The sequence below is a fragment of the Homarus americanus genome, unplaced genomic scaffold (assembly GCF_018991925.1).
Source record: "Homarus americanus isolate GMGI-L3 unplaced genomic scaffold, GMGI_Hamer_2.0 scaffold36734, whole genome shotgun sequence".
NCBI classification, from domain to species: Eukaryota; Metazoa; Arthropoda; class Malacostraca; order Decapoda; family Nephropidae; genus Homarus; species Homarus americanus.
This window is the reverse complement of record NW_024733126.1, coordinates 11,034,523-11,053,883: the sequence shown is the minus strand read 5'-3', so window position 1 is coordinate 11,053,883 and position 19,361 is coordinate 11,034,523. Positions and strand designations below refer to the sequence as shown.

General features: G+C 41.6%; 1 protein-coding gene across 1 annotated transcript; it reads right to left on the bottom strand.

The window, feature by feature from the left end:
* Positions 1–349: 349 nt before the first annotated feature.
* On the bottom strand, positions 350–18,370 carry LOC121869350. Its single transcript, XM_042370673.1, has 3 exons — positions 18,322–18,370; positions 1,983–3,153; positions 350–1,015 (listed from the first exon to the last, which is right to left on the bottom strand). Exons 1-3 carry the CDS (start codon positions 18,341–18,343, stop codon positions 934–936), a joined length of 1,275 nt encoding a protein of 424 aa, XP_042226607.1. The 5' UTR covers positions 18,344–18,370; the 3' UTR covers positions 350–933.
* Between the last annotated feature and the right edge of the window lie 991 nt (positions 18,371–19,361).

The window sequence follows — 19,361 nt, the reverse complement described above, 5'->3', positions numbered from 1 at the left end:
AGACAGGCTAGATTGCTTCTAATTCGTTTACTTTATCCTTTTCACCACTTGTTCTGTCATCACGGACTGCTGACACTTATTGGATACATACATACAGGCTCTTAAATGTATCTAGCCGTCTTGCCATATTTCAGTGCTGTGCAAGTCTGTAGGGTTGCCATCCACGAACTCCAGATATGTACAATAAGATATTAACAAATGGCCTTTAACTTGTCCCTGGAAAAGGTATATTTACGATGAATAATCTCTCTGTTGATCTTATGAACCCAATTTCTATCCATGGCCCTTTCATTCAGCTCTGCTTATTGCTACTTCCATCATTTTTTTATAGGTCAATAAACTGTCTTCAAACTTTTTTATATTAGTTTTATTTTGTATGATTTCAGATATAAGAAATTTGTGTTATTCTGTTACATGATATATAAAGGTCATGAAGGTAATTTGTTCTTTTGATGGTAAACATAAGAGAAAGAGAGAGATGAAAAAAAAAATTATCATCACCAACATTCTACTCGTAATATACATTTAAAACTGTACTTGATAGCCTAGACATTTACAAAAAGTTACACATGCGCATTTAAGTGTTTGGAAACATTGAAGAAACTAGCCTTTCCGGTGTTTGCCTGTAGTGGATCTGTTTTCTATATAAACAGTGAAAAGTGGGAACTAGTTTAAGATGGACGGATTCAGCGGGCAGTGGTGCGATAGTCTTGGGGGCAGTGGTGTGACAGTCTTGGGGGCAGTGGTGCGACAGTCGATAGTCTTGAGGTCAGTGGTGCGACAGTTTTAGGGGCAGTGATGTGACAGTTTTGGGGGGCAGTGATGTGACAGTTTTAGGGGCAGTGGTGCGACAGTTTTGGGGGGCAGTGGTGTGACAGTCTTGAGTGCGGTGTTGCGACAGACAATTACAGGGGTAGTGGAGGAACTGTGACCTTACTGGCAGGGAGGAGCGTCGGTAGATGAGATACAGGCTTGTTGGTGCTGGACCCACTTCATGCCAGGGCTACACTCGAAGCTGAAAGATAAGATGGATATTCAGTGAAATCGCCATGCAAGTTTACAATTGATTCAGCAGTGTACAGTTCAGCATGTTTATAGACAATGCAGTGTGCAGTTTAGTATGTTTATAGACAATGCAGTGTACAGTTCACCGTGTTTATAGACAATGCAGGTATACAAAAGATGCACCTAGACAGTGTGGGTATAAATACGATGCTAAACAGGAGGGAAATTCGACAAAGATTAGCCATTGATGACAGCCAATATAGACAGCCGATGCTTTTTTGTTGCTTGTTAGTCACTCCATCACTTCGACCCTTTGATCTACCTGCAAGAGTGCAAAATGTCTATGTAAAATGTATAAATATCCGAGGGGTGAATATCTAAAATTTAAGGATCACGAGTATAAACGTTAAAAGTTTCCATAACACGTTGAGAGACAATGTATAAATGTCAGAATTATAAACAAATGAATGGCGACATATTAAATCACGTTAGGATTACATAATACGGAAGATGTTATTTTGTGCATTTATATTTACAGATGTCAAATATGAGATACGAAATATAATATTGAGCCCATTGGAATTTAGAAATATCTGATTAATTTATTCATATACAACAAAAGTTTAAACACCAACTCTTGCAAGTGTCAAAATTGTCTTAAGAAAGTTTAAATCTAAGTGATTTGATTGTTAGAAATGTAAGATCAGGTCGTGTTTTATTACTGCTTGTAAAGTACAGAAGGTGGGTTCATCAGGCCACTCACACGCGTCTACTCCAAATGCTCTAAACCATGAGCTGAACTGATGAAGTGGACTGGTATTGTTCTTAAAGTGAAGCGTGTAAACTAAGGAATTACCACAACAAAAACCCACTGTCTAACACCTTATAATAAATATGTCGAAGTATGGACCATCTCTGATATGAAACCAATTGAAGTACTATACAATAAATAAGACTAAAAGCCTTTGCAGTTTTACCTGTATTTATAGTACTGGATGAGGCCACCGCCGAAGTTGACAGGGTTACAAATGTGGTAGCCTTGGCAGTCGCTCTCCACGTCGGCATAATAACCATACTCTTGGCCTTGACAGCTGAACCCTGGCTGCAGCTGTTCTGTCTGTACGGTTTGCTCCTGCTCTCTCCTCGGTTGTCCCTGACGCGTCGGCTGCTGTGCTGTCAAGATGAAAGTTCTCTTGTTGGTGCTGGTGTCTGGCCTAGCAGTACTTTCCTGTTGTGGTTGAGTGATAGTCGATGGAGGTCCAAATCCAGTTCTCACTTCAGGCATCTCAATTGCTTGTGTAGATGGTGACCCAAAACTAGATCTAATGCTTGAGGATGCAGTCACTCGTTGTGCAACTTGCTGAGGACGATGGCGAGGCTGTACAGAGGGTTGCTGCTGTCTAATGTTAACGTTACGGGAATTTTCTTGGCCAAATACAGTATAAAAGTTGACCTCTCCTGTGGGCTTGCCTCGAGTAGCCTGGCGAAAGGTGACGACTGGGGACTGTGTAAGGACTGGAGGACTGGTAGCTGGAACACGTATTGTAGGTCCTTCGGTATGCTTCTTAACCAAAAAAATTTCCAATGTTTCCACGTTGCTGTCAGCATTATATGACGAGTCCTTTAGAGGGAACACTCGCTTCGTCTGGAATTGACGGTTCAAATAATATTCAGCTTTAGGTTTGGGAAGCTCACCCACGGTCCAGTACTTCCCGTTGCTGTCTACAACTTTTCTTGGAGACTTCTTAACTTTCTCCTTCAAAGTGTTAATATTCTGGAACTGTTTGTTTAGGTAATAACCTGGCCGGGGTTTAGGAAATTCGTATAACTTCAAAGATCCCAAGTTTGACTCAAACACCCTCGGTGAAACTTCTCCAGGAGTATTGCTCGTTCTGGCTACTTTCTCGGACTGGAACTGCTGGTTGAGATAGAACCCTGGTTCAGGCTTAGGAAGTTCAGTGATGATCTTATGGCCGGGCTTCAGTTGAGGGCTGAGGGTGGTCTGGGCAGGGGCGACGGTGACTCGTGCTCGCGGGTGAGCTGCTCGTTGGCGGCCGATTGAAGTCCTCCTGTAGTAAGGACGTCTATGTGTGGGACGAGCAGTTGTGGCCAGGCCAGCCTCCACCAGCAGGCAAAACGCTGCCAACACTGCAAAAGAAGAGTAGATGTAGTCTTGGTCGTTATTGCAAGAAACCATTACAGTTATACCATTTTCTCTAGCATGGGTGACACACGCACACACATACGTATCTATACACAGTATATATATATATATATATATATATATATATATATATATATATATATATATATATATATATATATATATATATATATATATATATATAGTTTTAGCTTGTGATTCTGCCCTTGATAATTAATTTGTATCTTGTGTCCTGACCATAGTTGATAGTTGGTTGAGAGGCAAGGCCAGTGGTTGTCTTGTGGTCGAGAGAGATCGTCTCCCTTCCAGGAATGTTACAACACGGAGGTAGGACAGGTGTGGAGGAAGAGAACCTTGTAGGATACATATATATTCATACATACATATGCAAGTAAATCACTGTAGGTGTGCGTGATCTGTACTCACCCCTGAAGATGTGAATTACACGAAAGCGCTTGAGAACTTCGTGGTTTCTTCTTTCCTTGTGGTTATCAGTGTAATGAGACAAATCTCACAAGAAGAGAATTACATACATAGGTAGGAAGTATAGAGAGTAGAAATGTAAAGGTAGGAAACTTGGTAGCGTGGCCTGGATGTTATTTGCACAGCGTCACTACGCTTATCTTATCTCGTATGTCAATACACATATATCACTTCTTAAAGGGACAACTTGTTAAACACCTCTTGATACAACTATTTATTACTTCACTCAATGACATGGACACATTAATATCACTATTATATCGGGGTACTAACACATTATGCTTTACGTTACTTGACACTGACTATCGGACACACCTGAATGAATACACTTCCCACAGTAGGTAACTCACCCTAGGACGTTCTGACAAGACTCACGTGTACCCTGACGTAGGCCCAGTGAGTGCTGGCTGGGCTGCCTCCTATGGGAGAGTCTGCTTAGCTGGCGATGCCGTGGTCTGGTCGGGAGGTCTCCCTCCCGACCTGGGGAGGGGACGTGCGTGACTCCGCTTAGTGAACCGAGTGACGACCCGAACGGGAGAGAGATGACAGCAACCAGAATGAGAATCAGTATGACCAGGATCAGAATGATAATCGTAATGGAATAGGAATGCCCGTGGACGGGACTGTAGGGCCTTTATATGGGGTCGGCCCAGCCGGCTTTTGACCTCTAACAATTAACACTAAACTGGTTTGATCTGAATAGTTGTGTGCAGGTGTGGTCCTGGCCAGGTGTCTTGGCTAGGTGCGGTTGTAGGTCACCGGCTCACGTCATTAGCGGGCGAGGTCAAGTCCCTTGGGTCGACCTGAGGTGTGTCAACCCGGAATGTGGTGGTACCACGAGGTCTGTGGTGTACTTGTTGTTATATGTGACATAATTCTGGGCTGTAAGCTTTGGTCTGACAATCACTCATTACACCTCCCGCCAAGACCGAAGCTTCATCACAGAGACTGATGCCACATATAGACAGCAACATCACGTGTGGTGTCAGAGATAATCCCTGGGGCGATAACATAGTCTCACATTTACAAACAACAATCTCATAGGTGTATGTTTTTCTACTGGCGCTAGTTTGATCTGACAAAGCTCACTATACCTCCCGCCAAGATCAAAGCTTCTATGCCAGGAGAAAAAGGAAACATAGCAAGTGAACATAGAATGAACAAATCCTTCATATGTAGCATAGTGTCCGAGGCAACCTTGCAAATCACATTCTACAAACAACAACAGGTGTTACATTTCCTTATCAGCCCATGTCAAAATAATAATTCATCTCAGTCAGTAATATAGCTACAACATCGTGTTTCATAGTCCAAGACATTGATCAAATGAACTCATAGAAAAAAGTGAGACTAAAAAAAGACATTCTTTGTAGTAAACATCAACAAAATCAGAGAAAATACTTCAAAATACACAAAAAATGTTCCTACTTCACATATTAGGGTATTGATATCTTTTTATTATACATCAACAACATCAGTACATTAGTTGGGTCCGGCATAGCTCACGTCTTCCATCCAGCTGGTATCTGAAAAACAGGGGATGGCGGCAGCTCAGCAGCTGTAGTCGGTTGGTCCTTCATCATCGACTTTCTTGTGATGTCAGGACAGCACATCTTCTGTCTTCTTTCTTCACATAGCACATCTTCTGTCTTCTTTCTTCACATACCGCACCTTGTAGGTCGTTTCTCCACACCTTCTGACTTCTTCTCACTTCCTCCTGGTTTCTATACTATTCCAGACGAGTTTTCTGTCCCATCTGCGTTCTTCCTCTACGTTTAGAGCCTCATTTTCAACATCTTCTAGATGAATTTTCTGTTCCATCTTCCTTTTTTCTTAGTACATCATCATTTTCATATTCCAGACGAATTTTTCTGCTCATCTGCGTTTCTTTATACATCTTCATTTTCATATTCCAGATGAATTTTTCTGCTCCATCTGTATTTCTTCTCTGCAACATCATCATTTTCAACATATTCCAGACGATTTTCTGTTCATCTGCCGTCGGCCCCTTCCGGCCGGGATGAAAGCCGGTCCACTGCTTGGGCTGTCGTCTCCTTAGATGACTGTAAGGCAGGTTCCGCGGACCAGGGCTCGCCCTCCGTACATGAGTGTCGGCGAGACCAAAGACCGTCCTGTCTTACACCTTCCACAGTGGTGAATCCCTCCCTGGCTGGGCTCACCAGGGTTCGTTGTGTGGCGATCCATTCCACACTCCTTAACTTCTTAAAGTAGAAAAATATAAAATCTCCTTAATCCTAGACCAAGGGAGGACTTGAAAGAAGTGGCGTGGTGTGTGGTGGGTTTCGTGCTGCCTTCATCACGCTGCATTCATCACGCTGCTTTCATCATGCTGGTTCTTCTCTGCTCGTATGTACTGTGGTTGACGTCCGGCTGGCCATGGGTGGTACCTAGGACGTTCTGACAAGACTCACGTGTACCCTGACGTAGGCCCAGTGAGTGCTGGCTGGGCTGCCTCCTATGGGAGAGTCTGCTTAGCTGGCGATGCCGTGGTCTGGTCGGGAGGTCTCCCTCCCGACCTGGGGAGGGGACGTGCGTGACTCTGCTTAGTGAACCGAGTGACGACCCGAACGGGAGAGAGATGACAGCAACCAGAATGAGAATCAGTATGACCAGGATCAGAATGATAATCGTAATGGAATAGGAATGCCCGTGGACGGGACTGTAGGGCCTTTATATGGGGTCGGCCCAGCCGGCTTTTGACCTCTAACAATTAACACTAAACTGGTTTGATCTGAATAGTTGTGTGCAGGTGTGGTCCTGGCCAGGTGTCTTGGCTAGGTGCGGTTGTAGGTCACCGGCTCACGTCATTAGCGGGCGAGGTCAAGTCCCTTGGGTCGACCTGAGGTGTGTCAACCCGGAATGTGGTGGTACCACGAGGTCTGTGGTGTACTTGCTGTTATATGTGACATAATTCTGGGCTGTAAGGTTTGGTCTGACAATCACTCATATACATATATATATATATATATATATATATATATATATATATATATATATATATATATATATATATATATATATATATATATATATGTATGTATGTATGTATGTATGTATTACATGAGCGTAATAAAGCAAGAGCATACTGTACTCCGTTTACATAGTGTTAAGTGATGTTGTCCATTATAAGCTCATGTATCCTACAAGGTTCTCTTCCTCCACACCTGTCCTACCTCCGTGTTGTAACAAAGGGTAGGGGGGGGGGGGTTAAGGGAATTCCTGGAAGGGAGACGATCTCTCTCGAACACAAGACAACCACTGGCCTTGCCTCTCAACCAACCATCAGCTATGGTCAGGACACAGGATACAAATTAATTATCAAGGGCAGAATCACAAGCTAAAACTTTTAGTATCTTGGAGAAAAAATCTTACATGCCTTGTTAGAAGCCAGCACCACAAAAAACGCTTAGCCATGTCAATATTACTGATAATGTCCTGTCTGTAACCGCAAAATTCTGGCAAAACTAAGTGTATTAATTCCGCTTAACTCGATATAAATAGATCATACATAGAGATATATCGTTAAATGTTATGATTTACGACAACTGCCCCCCCTCCCCGCTTCCCCCTCACTATAAAGAAGACAGAAGTCGACACTGATGATTAGGTTACCTTGAGAGAGGAAGGTAAGAGTTCAGCGCCTGGGGTTAAGCTCTCTCATCTTGCACAAGCTGCTCTTAACAGTAGCATCAGCCGTCGAGTCAACAACAACAAAAATTAATACCTGTTCCTAATTAAACTCTCGGTATAAAGAAAAAAGACATTTACATTGTATTACTGTGTGGTCCCTCTTATTGTTGTTATTCTTGAGACTATCCCTTTGTGTGATATGTTTGTTTTGGCTCAGCATCACCTACCTAGCACCTACCTATAGCACCACCTACCTAGCACCGACCTATAGCACAACCTACCTAGCACCGACCTATAGCACCACCTACCTAGCACTTACCTATAGCACCACTTAACTAGCACTTGCCTGTAGTATCACCTACCTAGCACTTCCCTATAGCATCACCTACCTAGCACTTGCCAATAGCATCACCTACCTAGCACCACCTACCTAGCACCACTTAACTAGCACTTGCCTGTAGCATCACCTACCTAGCACTTGCCAATAGCATCACCTACCTAGCACCACCTACCTATAGCACCACCTACCTAGCACCGACCTATAGCACCACTTAACTAGCACTTGCCTGTAGCATCACCTACCTAGCACTTCCCTATAGCATCACCTACCTAGCACCACCTACCTAGCACTTACCTATAGCACCACCTTCCTAGCACTTACCTATAGCACCACTTAACTAGCACTTGCCTGTAGCATCACCTACCTGCATGCACTTCCCTATAGCATCACCTACCTAGCACCACCTACCTAGCACTTCCCTATAGCATCACCTACCTAGCACCACCTACCTAGCACTTACCTATAGCACCACCTTCCTAGCACTTACCTATAGCACCACTTAACTAGCACTTGCCTGTAGCATCACCTACCTAGCACTTACCTATAGCACCACCTACCTAGCACTTACCTATAGCACCACCTACCTAGCATCTACTTATAGTACCACCTACCTACCACCACCTACCTAGCGGCATCTACTAGCACCACTTACCTGGCCATAACTGTTCTTTGTATTCATGCAGTATTTGACCTTATACTGCACAAGAGGTGTTATTAAATGCATACTAATACAGTATCTCTCTTTACTTCCAATCCCGTCTCTCTTATCTAATCCTTAATCACTTCCTTATTCCTTCTCTAGTCTATCGCTCTGTTTCTCTTTCTTTCACACCCCCTCCATCTTGTCTTCTTAGTCTTTCCCTTATTCTCACTTCTCATTCTGTTCTTCCATTCATAAGTCTTCCTTTTCCATATGTTGCTTATCATTCCTCTCTTTTCTTTATCTCCTATTGTTTTTTTTCATCCCCTCCTCTCCCCGTGCCTTCTCCCTTCCACTCGTCCTCGTTCCTCCCACATCCACACCCCTGGACGGTGATTATAGGTTTACTTAACAAGCTATATCACGTTCCATTTCGTTTCTGTTGTTGTTGTTGTTGTTGTTACTATGTCGGTCGCTTTGCTTGGGCACTTTAGATTTAGTTGATAAATGAAGACTTCTCTTTTGTGTTTTGGTTAATCCTTTACCACATGTCTGGCGGTTGGTTAGTTCTGTATTAGGCACTGTTGGCAAGTTCAAGGCATGTACGGGCTCTTGGATATACAGTACTTCAACTTATTGCTGATTTGGTCGGCACAATCACACTCTGTCTGGATTAGACAGACAAATATATGGAGACACAGATAGACAGATAAAGACAACGAAAGAAAAAGACAGAAAGGCACAGGTAGAAAAAGACAGAGAGAAACAGGGACATAAACAGAGATTGCGTCACTAAACATTCCGTTGTTTTATAGCTGAGGGAGGAGAGTGGTGAGGTGGTGCTGGAGAGAGGTGTATACCTTCCCAGAGCCTTCAGCATCAGCGTCAAGGTCGAGCAGGACACACAACGCGTAGCTTGCCATAAGATCGAAAATCCATTCCCTCAACATAATACTGATGTTGTACAATCATACTTAGATAAGATGAGGTACTGGCGCCTCTCGGTCTCAGCTGGATTACATAAGGAGAGGTTCGGGTGGGATATAAACTGGGCGGGGTATAGGGAGATGAAGGATTAGAGAGGAGGGAGTTGAACCATCTTCTTCAATGAGTTAAATCATCATCCTTAATGTCTTAAATCCTCATCTTCATCCTCAAGGGGTTAAATCATCATCCTCAATGTCTTAAATCCTCATCATCGTCGTTAAATACAGTTCAGATAAACGAGAAATATATCCATGTGAAAGTTGTTTTGTTATGAATATTAATGTGTTCCAGTCGAAAGGAGGCCTCGGCCCTCAAGGACAGGAACCAACACTATTTATCCCCGTGACCAACCAACCTTTAACAGCGACCCACATTAAACGTCTCGGCACCTCTCGTTTGAAGAAAAAATTAACCACCCAACCCTAACCTAACCTCTCTTCACCTCATCATCTAATGTAACAACGCCTAAACTAACCTTACCTCAACATCTAACCTAACCTAATCATCTTATGTAACCTTACCTAAACTAAACTAACCTAACCCCAGGTCGCGTTTGGGGGTTTAATCATCAGGTGAAATAAGCTGGAGGGGCTAATTCTCAAGTAATCCAACGAATTTTATATTAAGAATATATAATACATCATTACACTGAACTATATAATGAACTGAAAATGATCTAATAATTGAAGGTTTAGGTGTTCTACACACCCCGTTGTGAATCGTTCGACCTGTGCCCCGGTGGCTAATTCCTGTAAAAAAATAGAAATAATGGGTTCTATATTCGACTCCACCTCTTTCACCTTAAGGTACAACTATCCTTAACCCTTTCACAGCGGGAGATTACCCTAAGCTGAATAAGCAGGTGCATGCCCAGTACTTGCCAACAGTGCGTAACAGAAACGCGCCTGATCGCCCAAGCGGCTAACGAGCCGATCAGTGGCGAAAAGGATATAAGTAAAAGTAAAAAGTAAAATCGTCTGGCGGTAGCCAGAATAAAATGGCAAGTGCGTGGCACGAGGTGAAAGAGTTAATTAAGACCAACATTCTACAGTATATACCACTTTCACAACCCCCGACACTCACGGCCACCAGACCCACCTCTCATACCCAGCCTCGCTCTTTTCCCATTTGTATAGAGGTCAGTCAAGGCCAGGTCTTTAATCCTTATAATCCGGGCTTCCTCTTTCTAATTGGTAGGATTAATTTTCGACTTTTATTGCATCTTTAACGGCGAATTTATAGTCTTGCACCGGTCTTTCTTTCGCTGTTATTAATATGTATTTCGTAATGTTTAGACAGCTCTAAGACTTTTTTTTCTGTGACTTTTTTACCTGGATTCGTTTGACCTTGATATGTGTACAATAAATAATAAAGGTCCAAGTACTGAGCCTTGGGGTACTCCACTAGTGACGTTACTCCAATCGGATTTAGTGCCGTTAATGCTCACTCACTGTTTCTTGCCCTGTAACCACGCACTAATCCACTTTAGAATATCTCCTCCAATGCCACGAGCCTCCACTTTTCTTATTTGTCTTTCGTGGGGGACTCTGTCGAAGGCTTTGCTAAAGTCAAGATATACCACACCTCAGTCGTGCCCCTCGTCCACTGATTCGAAAAGAGCTGAAACGAATATTAATAGATTAGTTAGACATGAACGCCCGCTTGTGAAGCCACGTTGGGAATCATTGATCCCCCCTCCCCGATATGTCTTTCCCTGTCGTATGTCACTGGAGGTGTGTAACTGTTACAGGGTTAATGTCAGATCATGTAATTACATGTTACGCAAACCTTCCACCATCAAGTAACCCTCCCCCTTCCACCCCACCCCCGGCGCCTTCCCCACTCCATCATGCGTAACCTGCTTGGGGTCAGTGTGGCCAGCCGACGAAAGCCACACAGCGCTGTAGTTTGGCCCTGACCACAGCTCTACTGTACAAAACAATTAAATAGACGCTGAAGATTGACCCCACCCCCACACACACACGCACGCGCGTGCACACACACACACACACACACACACACACACAGTATTTGTGCTACGCCTAAAGGTCAGGTATGTCAGATTAATGCCCAGGTCGAAGGTACTATACATTAGTTGGGGAGGAACTAACAGCTATAAAACTACAGGGTTAACTACAGGTTTACTATAGTTAGGCGGAAGGAACAGATACAACCTTGAGGTGTGAGTTTTACAGAGGCTCACAGAGTACCAGCCTCCCTTTAACATTTGTCTCACAAAAGGTTAAAAACATACTTTATGTAGTTGGCGCCTTAGCAGTGACTCTCCACCTTCACATTAGAATGTTGTGTAGTGAGGCAAGTACAGTGCATCGGTGTATGACTTCCAACTTGTTTAACCGAATGTTTAAACACAGTTACACTATCTGGGGGATTAGATTAGGTTATGTTAGGTTAGCGTCAAGGTGGCTAATCATCAGGTGACATAAGCTAGGGTGTCTAACTTTCAGGTGATTCAATGAATTCATTTAGGGAGTTATTTTTAATGGTCAGTCATATGCAACAAGTATGGCAGGTGAATAAAAAAAATAGTGACACAGTTGAAGAATTTCGACATTCTTGTTGACGAAAATCAGGCCCAAGTGCCAGCCAGAGGGAAAAGATTTTATGTCAGGTTTAAAGATTAACTCACTACAACAACATGAAAATAGTTTAAGATTATCAGTGCATGAGATATAATAAAACCAAGGAGAGAAATAGTTACCGTAAATAATATCGGCCTTGAGCCATTAGACCAGTGGTTCTTAACCTTTATTAAGTCACGGACCCCTTTGAGAATCTGGTGAAAGCTATGGACCCCCTCCCTAGAAGGTGGCCGGTAATAAAGTCACAGGAAAAAAAGTCACAGAAAAAAAGTCACAATTTTAGCTAGAAAAAAGTCACAATTTTAGCTAGAAAAAAGTCACAATTAATTTATGGTGGCCGGTAATAAAGGTTAAGTTAGGTTAGGTTAGGTTAGGTTAGGTTAGGTTACCATCAGTTCTGCATATTCCTTTACTGAAACTGACTGACATATTAACCTTAAAAAATGTGAGAATTCGATAGTTAACTTTTCTTTTTTTCCTGTGACTTTTTTTCTGTGACTTTTTTACCTGTGACTTTTTTACCTGGATTCCCATAGAAAAATGCACATAAGCACATAAACACAACTTTGCGTGCAATGATTATACTTTATTTTATTGAAAATTCATTGCCCAGGTTAAGAACCCCTGCATTAGACAAACATCTCGACTTGTTACCTCCTGACCTACATCACGAGGATTAGTGCTCAAGAGGAATGTCTTGTTTCAATGAGTATAGATAATGGTAAAGGTCGGGTTGGGAAAGAAAAACTACTCCGGGTGTGGCTGTTGGTTAAATACCTCCTCAACCCTCCGGGGAGTAAAAACATTATAAAAAAGGTAAATGATTCTGTGGGTGTGTTTGAGTACCTGCAACACGTCCTTGTTCCCACCTGTGACCCAATGTGAGTAGTATTCATGTTGTTTTTAACAGAATAGACTCTGCCAAGTATTATTATTATTAAAGGCGATAGATTTAACAGAAGAATAGGGAGAAAACAACACAAAATAGATGGGTTTATGAGAAAATTGCCATTTTTCTCTCTTTTTTCAGACACAGAAATATGTTAATATGGTTGAGGCTCGTAAATACCCGGTAACACTTGCGTCACCGAAATGTTCATTTGAAACACTGCGCCTTGAGGCCAAACACCCACCAAGCCTCATGGCGTGGCTACAGGTATACAGGTATTTATCTAACCCGTTTCAAAATTTTATAACTTCATATATATTATAGGTACAACACGTAGCACATATAAAAGTCCACTACGATATTAAAAATAAAACCCTTGTTGTTCGTCAAGTGTAATAGAACCGTGTTCTATCTAACAATTTTGAGGTTAAGTTTTAAAGTTGGTCACTCAGATAATTTATGGACCACCCTGTATTATCGGTAAGCACAGATGGAGGTTTTGTTGCGATTCAGAATTTCGCCTCCGTCTGATTTTAATCTGCTTAAAGGAAAGTTTGACCTCCCACGCCCGGGCACAGCACAACACACCTGGCTGTATAGTGGGGAATGGCCGGGGGTAAAGTCTTGCCTTCATCATACCCGAAAGTTCCCGCCAACGCCCAGCCTTCACTGCTCACTTCCTATCCTGCCCATTGCCAATATAGTTTTGTGTGCTAGATTAAAATAAACGAAAATTTTACAATTAATGGTACAAAAAACATGTTGTGAGTGTAACATATAAGACATAATAATAAAATATCCCTGAACTTAGCAGTTATATGAATGTGTCCTGTTTGGCCGTAAGTATGTGTATGGCCAACAGAAGCTTCTGGAGGCACCTGAGTACTGAAGTGCTCTTTCAGCCCTACACTATGTGCCTCTTTAGTGTGTGCACCTCCCACGCTTCTAAAATAACTGGAAGTTACCCCGTAGAAAGGACTCTTTGACCCACAGATAGACCCCCCCCCCCCGTTCTGGGAAAGTCTCCGTGTTGTAGAACTAAAACGAAAGTTGTAGGAAGGGAGACCAGAGTGGCTGTAGAGTGAGTGACGTAACTTAGTCAACTTTCACACTTTTCACAGCTCCCGCACAGAAGGAATTCCCATAAACATATCAAATACTGTTGTTGTAAAGGACTGCAACAAAGCACTATAAAAGAACTGGTAAATATGGCCAACACCCGGGCCACCTTCACAAATGTGAGGCGGTAGCCATGTAATGTCTACTGCCTGTTATCCCCTTTCAAAGGTTTGTTCAGATTTATCACTTAATTGCTGTTAGCTACGACCTGGCCTTGGTTTTTGCGGACAGACAGACAGACAGACACGCTCACTGACCGATTGCTAGAACCTCTCTCCTCTCATAGAAGCGAAGGTGAATATGTGGGAAGTTTCATAGTCGAGAAGTGTGAGGAATGAAATACCCTGTAGGTAAATGCTGATGAAATTTGATCAACGGAAACGTGGACGAGGTACAACTGATATGGTTGGAAATGAAATGTGTTGCGACTGGAATTGAAAAGAAAGTGGAGTAATATATTGTAATCCGCTGGTGTTATAACTATCAATAACGTTAGAAAGTAAAGAGAGGAGGTAAAGAATGGACTGGTGATTGATGGCGCTAACAGCTGTTGACTGTACTTTATTTAACAATAACAAAGTGGACTGCGTTGGCAATATTAGTACACAATGAGGGCAGACACGTCTGTTGGGTATAATTTTACAGAGAGGTAAAGTAAGGTCTAGTGTTTTGTTTGTATCTTTGAAATGTTCGAAATGTGGTGGTTCTTAGGAAAGAATACTAGTTAATATAACTGGTATAATATAGCTGGTATAATTAATTACCATCTTTGTCACCTGTCAGCGTACTAGACGTTCGGGGTATCGATCTGTTCTTTGTTACGCACTGGTGACAGGTACTGGGCAGGTTCGGGCCATATGAATATACTGTAACCGAACATGTACCAGTGTTGGTCAGGAAGGGTTTATATTTAGGTGGCGATGAATAGGACGAGGTTATCTGTCCCCCAGTGTGTTACAGCCTCAAGATTTATGTGATCTGTTGAGAGGCTTGGCAGGGTGTGGCTGTGGGCATCCGAGCTGTAGGATAACAGCCTTGTTGGTTAGTATCATAAGCAAAGAAGTGTGCGTCGCTACAAGGAATGATGAGCATATCATCAACATAGAGTACGAAGACAGTAGAAGGAAGGAGTGATGCTTGAGGTACTCCAGCGTCGAGAGGAATGTGAACTATCGATTACTGCACGATGTAGCAGTTGGAGATACAGAAAGAAATCCAAGAAAATAAAGAATGGGGAAGACAGAGAAGATTTTGACAAAAAATCTGATGCTAAACCTTGCCGAAAGCTTTAAAAATAACATCCTATTGTCATCATTAGCGTCATGCGGGTGTCTGGCACCAGGAGGCGCGTCATAAATGAAAAACTTATCCACTCGTCTTTTACACTCACGCACCCTTAACTTCTGACTTCACCTACCATGGCACTGTTTCTCTCCACATAGCATCCTCGGCTACCATGGTCCTATATCCCTCCACATGGCAACCTCACCTACCATGGCACTGTTTCTCTCCACACGGCAACCTCACCTACCATGGCACTGTTTCTCCACATGGCAACCTCACCTACCATGGCACTGTTTCTCTCCACACGGCAACCTCACCTACCATGGCACTGTTTCTCTCCACATGGCAACCTCACCTACCATGGCACTGTTTCTCTCCACACGGCAACCTCACCTACCATGGCACTGTTTCTCCACATGGCAACCTCACCTACCATGGCACTGTTTCTCTCCACATGACAACCTTACCTATCATGGTACCGTATCTCTCCACATGACAACCTCACCTACCATGGCACTGTATCTCCACATGACAACCTTACCCATCATGGTACTACCTATCACCACATTGTGATGGACTGATGGTGGTCTGGCCGGATAAGTAACAGTGGCACAGTGTAGAGTAGCATTTAAATCTAATTGAAAGGGATTATGTGGTGAGTGACGGTATATTTGATGTCAAGCATAATAAAATATAATGGCTTTTATGGGAACAGCTAAATTCCAGGTGAAATAATTATTTTGGCGCCCCCCCTGCCATTCATTACCCCACTGGTTATCATCTATATTCTTACATATTTCCCGAGGGAGAAAAAACCGACAGGCTTTTTCAACTTAACTTAAAAATTTCGGCAAGGTATTAAGAGTCACCACGCAAAGTTCACCATTTATAATATCAATAAACAAATGAGCGTTACTATACTGCCAGATTCTGGGGTCACTAATTCTAAGGGGAATAACTTAACTATAGTCTTAATTTTAAAGGTTGCTGCCACCAGACCCCCTCTGGGCAGTATGTAGCTCGTTTTTCATTGACCAAATCGATAAGGGGAAGAAGGGTGAAACAATAACATACATGTCTTAACTAATTTATTCCTTTTAAAACATACTGGATTCCGTCAAAATACCAGAAGAGTTGGCCTTCCTCAGAAGAACAACAATGATTTTAGTTACACTGCTCAACAACAGACGTCTTACATTAATTGCGTGTCATCCACATACTTATTGCGCATATCAATCAGTGACCTCCTTACCTCGGTCATTCCTTCTTACAATAACACTCGACACATCAGACTGCTCCACCTGTGTGAGTATAACATCACCTGTTACATTACAAAAAGAGTTGGCTTTCATCAGAAGAACAACTATTATTTTCATTACACTTCTCTTGGTGAGCAGATGGGATACTTCCCAGGTAATCATACCAGTACTGGTTCCACGCCTGGTATTATAGGTCGCTCCACGTAGCGACAGCGAAACTTCTCAAGTATACAGTGATTTTTCTCCTATCCTGGGTGGTGATATGTAGGGTATCTACAGATTCACAGTGGAGGTGCAGGACCACTGTGAACAGACGCTCCTCCACATGATGTGGCCTTCACAGTGTGGTCATGGCTAACGCCCGGGAGGCGCTCAGAACGCGTCCTGTGTTGGGAGAAGTCGAGGCATCACTAAGGGTAATGCCTGAGGGGCTTTCGTCACCACACACTAGTACACAATGACTTCACTTTATAACATCAGGCAACGTTTTAAGATGTAAAAGCTGCTAGATAAGTCTTTTTAGGGCTGAATAAAGCATGATGAAGGACACTGACCTGTGTTGGGAGAAGTCGAGGCATCACTAAGGGTGATGTCCCGACTCCCGACTCTGTTTAAGCCTACAGTTTCCAATCTTTAATTTTCACTTTGAATTCTTATGTTTCTCACATCTCCATTTTCCTATCTATTGTGACACTAAGGTGAGGTTCTGGTTTGCTAGTTCCTTGGTAAATTCATTGAGTTATAATATCAACGCGGCACGCCCGAGGCGGCCTAGACTCCAACTCAAGCAAAACCTAGCGTCTTATTTTCACGGCGTAGGTATGCAAAATATTCTCTTTGAAGCATAGTTTCTGGGTCACTTCCAACACTTCATATAGGTCTGATACATTTATTCTTTTTCCAGATCATTGTTCTCTTATATTTTTATCCGATACCTGCAGTAGTTATGTTCACTAATCGTTCACAGACGTAAATAGTATGACCTTCAAACTACGATCTACACTTAGCCCGGATAGTATACTAGTCCGTATCAATTGGACCTTCCCAACCATCCTATAGATACCTTGAGTTCTCCTTAATGCTATGAGTACATACAATTACTATTATATAACCGTACCTGGGTACAATTCAACAAATGATTCAGTAACATTGAGTAGGTGAGTAATTCCTTATCAATGTTTCCCGTTTTCTGAGATTCTACAAGCGCGGTGGATTTGAATGTTATGTAGTGTAATATAAATTAAAGGGGTTTTTTAGGAATGACAATGATGTGCGCAGTACATTACACTGTACTGAAAAAAAAATATTTCTCGGTACTATACGTCAACGCTGTTCTTGCCAAGTCTATCATTATCCAGTGAAAATTGTAAAGACTTGCAAGAAATAGAAACACAGGGTTAAGATTAAGTCATTATCTCAAAACATCTTCAGGGCTTATATTGTAAGCTTAAGGCTCTGGTTCTTGTCAGTCTGTACAATATTAATATTTACGTGTATATTGTGTATCAAGATTTTATAGATACAGTACATACATATAATGTTACAGTCAGTATGTCAAATATCTGAGAAAATGTTCCGTTTCATGCTGTGTATGTTGTGTAATAGGTTAGGTTATTCAGAAGAGAACTGCAAAAACTTCACGCTGAACCTATTCCAACTTAATGTAACCCGACCTAACGTAACCTAACTTATACACAACATACAATATACACAGCATGAAGCGAAACACTTTCAGATATTTTACAGTGATTGTAACAATTGTAACATATTATATACAGTAATTATATACTGTATGTACATTATGTCGCCAAGCAGTCCGTTGCATTTGATAAGGTTTACCATAATGAACGCAATAAACAAAAGTGGTTTTTCAATAACCAGTTCACGTATTACTCACCAATAACCACACCAAACTTCATCTTCTCTTCTCGGTTCCTCACGACGTAGTGACCTCTTGTACGGACCTCCTCCCTCTTTATAACCCGCCAACCCTACCAGCCCTCTCAACCGTGTTACCAACTAGGCAGTGTTGTGTTTTACCTATCTATAGTTTTCAAACCATGAGGTAAATTTTGACGTAATTCATATGATGAACTGTAAATATATGTAGCTTTCAATTAATGTACTGGTAAAAGGCTCATCAATCTTAATTCGTCATAATACAATGAAATGCTTATCACATTTGTAAGCATAACTCTATTTTATTTTATTTTGTTTAGATTTTACTGTCATATGATTAGCAATCCTAAGCTCGCACAATGATGTAGAAGCTTTATATGTCTTTTGTTGGATTATCCTTGGTTGACTTAATGTCCCACTATGTCGTCCATGTAGTTTGTATACCTGTACTGTACTGTATGTTCGTTGTATACCTACACTGTCTAGGTACAATGTATACCTACACTGTCTAGGTACTGTACATTGTTTGCATACCTGCACGGTCTAGGCACTGTACGGTGTATACCAGGCATGGTCTAAGTAAATTTTTTGCACAACTGTAGGGTCTTAGGTATGTTATTTTTTAGCGTACGTATACCTGCACTGTTTATTTATTTATTTATTTATTTTTTACGGGATTAGCCCACCAGAGCACAGGTCACTGACACACATCAGGGCTTGGGTCAAAAATTTAATAATAATAATAATAATAATAATAACAATAATAATAATAATAATAATAATAATAATAATAATATTCATATTAATAATAATAATAATAATAATAATATTCATAATAATAATAATAATAATAATAATAATAATACATAATAATAAAAATGAATAAAAAATTACATTAAATAAAAATATATAATAATAATAATAATAATAATAATAATAATAATAATAATAAATAAGTAAATTTTTTTTAAAAAGATCAATAGTGTGAAACAATATATGTATGTTGTGTTGTCAAAGAAGAAAACACTTATTGAGACC